This window comes from Phyllostomus discolor, chromosome 1 (genome assembly GCF_004126475.2).
Source record: "Phyllostomus discolor isolate MPI-MPIP mPhyDis1 chromosome 1, mPhyDis1.pri.v3, whole genome shotgun sequence".
Classification (NCBI taxonomy): Eukaryota; Metazoa; Chordata; class Mammalia; order Chiroptera; family Phyllostomidae; genus Phyllostomus; species Phyllostomus discolor.
The window spans coordinates 177,479,303-177,485,302 of NC_040903.2; the positions used below are offsets into that span (position 1 = coordinate 177,479,303).

Genomic DNA, 6,000 nt, shown 5'->3' on the forward strand with positions numbered 1-6,000 from the left:
TCGGAGTGAGGAAGAGAGGGTGTCCTAGATGGGACACCAGTCTTTTTGTAACTTGACCTTGGAAAAGACATCTCATTACTCTTGCCATATACTATTCGTTCGAAGCAAATCGCTAGGTCCAGTCCACCATGAGGGCAGGGGATAATGTGGGGTGGGGGGCATCTAGAGGTTTCTTATCACAACAACTCATGGTTATCACTGTTACTCACAAAAATAAAGCTATTCCTGACCTCTGGGACCTCATAGTTTTAAAGTGGAATTGACAGGTAAACTGGTCATTATTATCCCGTATGTTTATGTGCCCTTATAGAGAGATGTTGAGATTTCTAGGGCTGGTCGAAATCATGTGATAAATAGTATTTGCTTCAAAATAACCCCTGGGGTGGAGTGGTGCAGGGAAGTGGGCAGGAGCTAATACCAAGAATAGGTAGATGTCATGCAGGAAAAGCGGTAACATATGTCATTTGTTGAAGCTGGCTGATGAGTACTTGGAGATGTATGGTGTTAATCTTTCTACTTTTTATGTATTAGGCATTTTCTAATAAAATTTTTTTACGTACTCTGAAAAGGTAGAAGTACCTGAATTGCTTTGCGAGCCCACGTGGGCCATACCAGGAGCCTGAGCTCAGTTCTGGCACTGGTGTGCAACAGGCAGCACGGACTGGTAGTGAAAGAGAACACCACCTAGCTGTCGACCTGTCCGTATGAATCAGAACTGAGGAGTCGGAGGGAAATTGTAAAGAGTCCCTGAGCAGACAGAACAGATGCCAGTCTCCCTACACTAAAGCCTGTGCACTGTCCTCATTGGGAAGAGAGTCGCTCAGGGCCTGCTGACTCTGGTTTTACCCGCTGTGTTAGTCTTCGCAGCAGGTCGGAAGCAGCCTGTTAGAAAGGGGGTCCCCGTTAGGGAAGTCCCCCATTAGGGGGCTTCACTAAAAACCACTGGATTGCACACTTAAAATAAGGGAAATTATGGAGTGTCAATTACACCCCAATAAGGCCTTTCTAAACAAACGTTGAACAATAATGCAAAGAAGTTTTGAGAATTTGGAGGGCTCAGGAGTATGTAGGAGCAAATAACGTACTTCCCTCAGACAAAACCAGGGCGGTTCTGTTGGTTAAAAAAAAAGTCAGTTAAAAGAAGAAATCATAAAAATGACGTATGCATTCTTTAAACCACTCACGTTCATTTAAAACAAATACATTCATTCATTCAACGCATTTCGAAGCAGGACTGTTTCTTTGAGGACATCCCTGGCTGGGCTGGGCTGGGCTGGGCTGTGTTTTTCTCAAATAAATCGCACTTCACCTCCAGTTTCATTTCTGTTACGTAGAACAAGAACTTAAAAGTCAATCTGGAAACAAAGCCCTAGTTTTTTCAAAGTTTCCCCCAGTTCTTTAAAAAGAAACGTCACTGGGGTTTAATTCATGTACAATAACATCCATCCTTTGTAGTGTGCAGTTCCCTAAGTTTTGACAAACGTGTAAAAGTTCTGATGTGCGTGAAACCGCCCCAACAGTCCAGAGACAGAAAACCCCCCAGTGTTTCGTGGCACGTCACCCGCACCTCATTCAGCGGCAGCATTTTTAGCATCACTTTTACCAAGATTTTTCTAAAGCATTCAACTTAGTTTTATAGAAACAGCAACTGTCTTTTTGTTGCTCATGCTTTTTGGAACTCACGCTTCATCAGTTTATACCCTATTTAATCACATTATGCAATTACCAGAACAAATAGGACTCCCACCAGGGAGTTTGAGGATGATCCCAACTGCTTGTTGGTAACCTTCAACTCAAGTCGGGGCAAGGAGGGGGGATCCTCCAGGAGCCATGCCTTCCAGGCCTCAGTGTTCTGCGGGCACCTGTCCGTCTGTTCTGCAGAGGAAACGGAGAGACGGCTTAATCCAGGGGGTCGTCTAAGAGAGGGCCTGCCTGTGCCTGTGCCTGTGCCCACGCCAGCCATGGGCGCAAACTGTGGCAGTCCTAGTCAGCAGGAAAAAGGCCGGATCCGTTTCTGTATCCCGAGCCCCCTTAGGCAAACATTTTAGAAAGGTTTCCACCTGGAATGGTAACTAAAAGTGTTAGGTTTGAACCCCTAAAGGGTGAGGCTGGGATGTTTGGGAAAATGGCCTGTGTGGACTGCCCCCTTCCTCAGCGATCCCAAATCAGGCCCAGGGCAGGTCCGTCTCTTTTTTCCACCTCACAGGGAAAGTAGGAGTCGGGAGCTGAGTCTGGGGACAGGAGAGCTGTGGTGACATCAGTCATCTGGGACACCTCGGGGTGGGGTGGTGGAAGGTCTTGGGGAGGTGGGCAGAGGCTACAATGGACATCTCAGGAGGGGAGGGGGTGGGGGTACCCACTCTGGAAATCACCTTTTCACCTCCTTTCTCCCGGCCCCGCCATGACCCCCTCTCTCTGTCCACCCAGCTCCTCCGAATGTTCTTCCGGCAGCAGGACGAGATTCGGCGGTTGAAAGAGGAGCTGGCCCAGAAGGACATCCGCATTCGGCAGCTACAGCTGGAACTGAAGAACTTACGCAACAGCCCCAAGAACTGTTAGCTCTCGGTGGGGCTGCTTTCTAAGCCGATCTCTCCGTTGTTTCTACTCGTCTCTTACCTTCCCCTTATCCTGTGACCCCAGAGACAGAGCCAGGAGGGGAGCTGGGGGAGAGCCTGAGGAGGAGAGCCCCACCTGCCACCTCAAGAACTGGAAGCTGATCTTTGACCTCTTGACCTCATGCCAATAAAAGGCCCCAGCCTCTCCTGGAGACCCACTGCTGGCAGCCCCTTTTCCTGCCTGTCACTTTCCTGGCTGGGCAAAGACTATGGATTCCCTGAGGGGTGGTCTCCACACACCAGGGAGCAGAGGAGGAAACCAGGATCCCCGTAGACTTAGAACTGGAACTTTCCCTTGCAAAGGAGGCTGCTGCCAGGACTTCTCAGCACCCACTGCTGGGGCTCACAGCACCCTGATGGACCACACTGTAAGGGCTGGATGGCAGGCATCACCTGTTCTCCCTCCCCTCCCCCCACTCCCCCGGCGGCCCTGGAAGCCAGAGTCACCTGACAAGGGTTGCAAGCAGCCCCGCTCCTTTCTGTCTCTTGCCCCCTCTCTCTTGTCTTCAGGGAATTAAGAGGATTGCTCGCCAAGGCCATAATGACCCCTTGCCTTCCCATGAGTCTCTTCAAAGCTCTTGCAATACCCCTTCCCCATTTAATTGGTGAGGCAGGCAGGGTAGGGAACAGTGTCCCCGTTTTACAAATGCCAGAACTGAGAGCTGCACTGGCGAAGTGACTTGCTAAGTCACCCAACAGGTCAACAGTAGACCCAGGTCCTAGCGTGTCTAGACCCCAGACCAGGGCCCTTCCCACTGCATCAAGATGCCAATCCCCCGGCGGCTTCCCCAGTGCCCGAGTATGCGTGAGAATGAGAACTGGAAGCCACTTCTACCGTCTGCCCAACACCAGTAGTGCCAATGTGTCACACTGCCCAGTTGAGGCCCCTCACACTCAGTGCCCCTCCACCCCCTTGGCCCCCCTGTCCTATTTCCCCCCAGGGGACTCCCTCTGAGATGAGGCCTCTTCCTCCTGGAAGCTGAGGCTGAGGAGGGGGGGTTGGGCCCCAGGAAAGCACAGCAGGGGTCCACTCGCTTCTCGAAGTGGATGATGCTCTGTGTGTGTCTCTCACCACTACTATCTCAGCCACTTTCAGCCTTACGCTTGTAGAATGACCACAGCCCTACACGTCGGCATAGCACTTTAAAGTTTACACAGTCCTTCAGTACATCGGATCTCATCGGAGTCTCACCTGCTCCAGGAGGTAGGGAGCACTCGTTCCATTCTGTAGATGAAGAAACCGAGGAATGGCCTGAGGTCACAGAACTCTTTGGAGATGCCACATTTCTTTTGGTCTTCTACACATTTTCTTTTTTTCTCTCCTTTTCTCCATTTCCCACAACCCACAGTGTCCATAAACACTGTTCTTCACAGAATCGCCACAGTTTGGGGGGGAGATCTGGCCTGGGAACCAAATGGGTGCCCTCCTTACCCTCATTCGCTCGGATCTGCTGCACACATTACGCCCCACGCCTGCCTTTCCCGTGGCCCCCCTGCCGAACATCCACCAAGGGGGCCAGGGTTCCGCAAGCCCCTCCTGGTGACGCCGACCCCCGCGGTTTCCCCCAAGAACCACGCACCCTCTCGGCCAGCTACAGCAGCACCCCCTCGCTCCACCCCTGCAGCTGGACAGTGTTAGCTCTCATTGCCTCCTCCCCACACTCCTTGCGCTTTTTTTTTCTTCCCCATTGACCTTTGTGGTCTTCTGTGATTATTTATGCTGCCTCCCAAGGATAGAATTGAAATAAAATGTTTTCAAATTACCAAACCTGCTCCTGGTCACCACAGTATCTTGATGGCCAGCTCCCCAGCCACAGCTCCTTTGCCTTCTGGGACAACAGACCACATCTGTCTCTACAGATGCAATTTCACACTTTCATCCACCTCAGCAAGACTTCTGAACCTCAGCACTATTGACGTTCGGGGCCAGATCATTTTTGCTGTGGGGCTGCCATGTGCACTGTATGGGGTTCAGCATCGCCCCCAGCTTCTATTGATCCGATGCCATAGGAACTCCTACCCAGTGGTGATAAACAGAAATGTCTCCAGGCATTACCCAAGGTCCCCTGGGGTGTCAAAATAGCCTCAGTTGGGAACCACAGTTCTGTAGTTACTCAGTAGACATCTGCTCTGTATCTAGCCCTGTGTTAAGATCTGGGGGACACCAACGTTTACACGGGAATGATTTCACAGTTCACAAAGCACTCTTCCATGTACTTGACTCTTGATCTTCATTCACAGCAGCTTCATGTATGTTCTAATATTATTCCCGGTTTCAACAAAGGGGTCAGGTGCAGTGCGGTGACATGCTCAAGGTCGCTCAGCTGGTATAGTGGGGAAGCCACACAAGGATGTGAATCTTATGAGCCAGAGAAGGCACAGGCTCCCAGTCTCCAGCCAGTCTCTGTGCTGTGGGCCAAGTTTGTGCTGGGGGAGGTCTGGGCCCCATCACAGACATGGGCTGTTGGATAGGGGCTGCCGGACAGTGGGACGCCCTCATCTCTCACCAAGCCAGGGTTGTCATGGAACAGAGTTGTCAGGCACAAAGTGGACAGGCACATCACAGCATGGGCACCACAGAAAGCTCCACACAGCCAGAGGAAAGCAATGGAAGTCTTAGAAGAGAGCTGGAGAGAAAATGAATAAAGGGCTGCAGCAGAGCCATAGGTGAGACACCGGACACAGGGAGGGGTTGTCCCGGGCCCGGCTCTGCCTCTAACTGGGTGTGTGGCATTGAGTCTCACTTCTCGCTGAGCCTCACTTTCTCCATCTCTAAAATGAGGGGATAAGACAACATTATAGGCCCTTCCTGGTCTGATACGTTTCTATTAGACCAGCAGTTGGGAGACTGGGACAAATCCCCAAGACCACCCGTGGTCTAGCACGAGTGGTGTAAAGGAGAAGAGTATCAGGGGGAAGGGAGCAGCAGGACAGCTTCCTCCAGGGTCTGGTGCACAGAAGTGCTTTTGCCAAACACGAGTTCAAACAAAGACCCCTGGAGTTTCTGCTGTAGATCAGTTCATAAAGCCCCGGGCCTGAGAGAAGTGCCGCATCATTGAGAGTCCTGCTGCCTTTCCCTAGGGACGCTGAGGGAGATGGAGCTAGTTCCTTGACTAGGGCTTCCCACTCATCCATCCTTGCCCTCACCTGGGTTCAGGGAGCAGGCGACTGGGCCAGGTGATCTGTCTCCTGTGTGTCTGTCCCATTCAATCCCCAGCTCTGAGCTCAACTGGACAGCTCTGCCATCATTACTCATTATGGCAAATTGTCTACGGTCAGGGCCAAACACAATTGCCCCCCAAGTAGCCCATTTTCCCAACTGTATTTGTTAAGTAGGAATGATTCCTCATTGGATGTCTGTGTGTCTTTCAGTCCTTCATATGCT

General features: G+C 51.4%; 1 protein-coding gene across 2 annotated transcripts in view; it reads left to right on the top strand.

Annotated features, from left to right (window-relative positions):
• Positions 1–4,383, top strand: part of CORO2B (coronin 2B) — a 122,367-nt gene extending 117,984 nt beyond the window's left edge. For both annotated transcript variants that reach the window (XM_028507693.2, XM_028507694.2), the window contains exon 12: positions 2,428–4,383. In XM_028507693.2, coding sequence (XP_028363494.1) covers positions 2,428–2,559 — 132 coding nt within the window. In that variant the 3' untranslated portion in view covers positions 2,560–4,383. The remainder of the gene's footprint in view (positions 1–2,427) is intronic.
• The last annotated feature ends 1,617 nt before the right edge of the window (positions 4,384–6,000 follow it).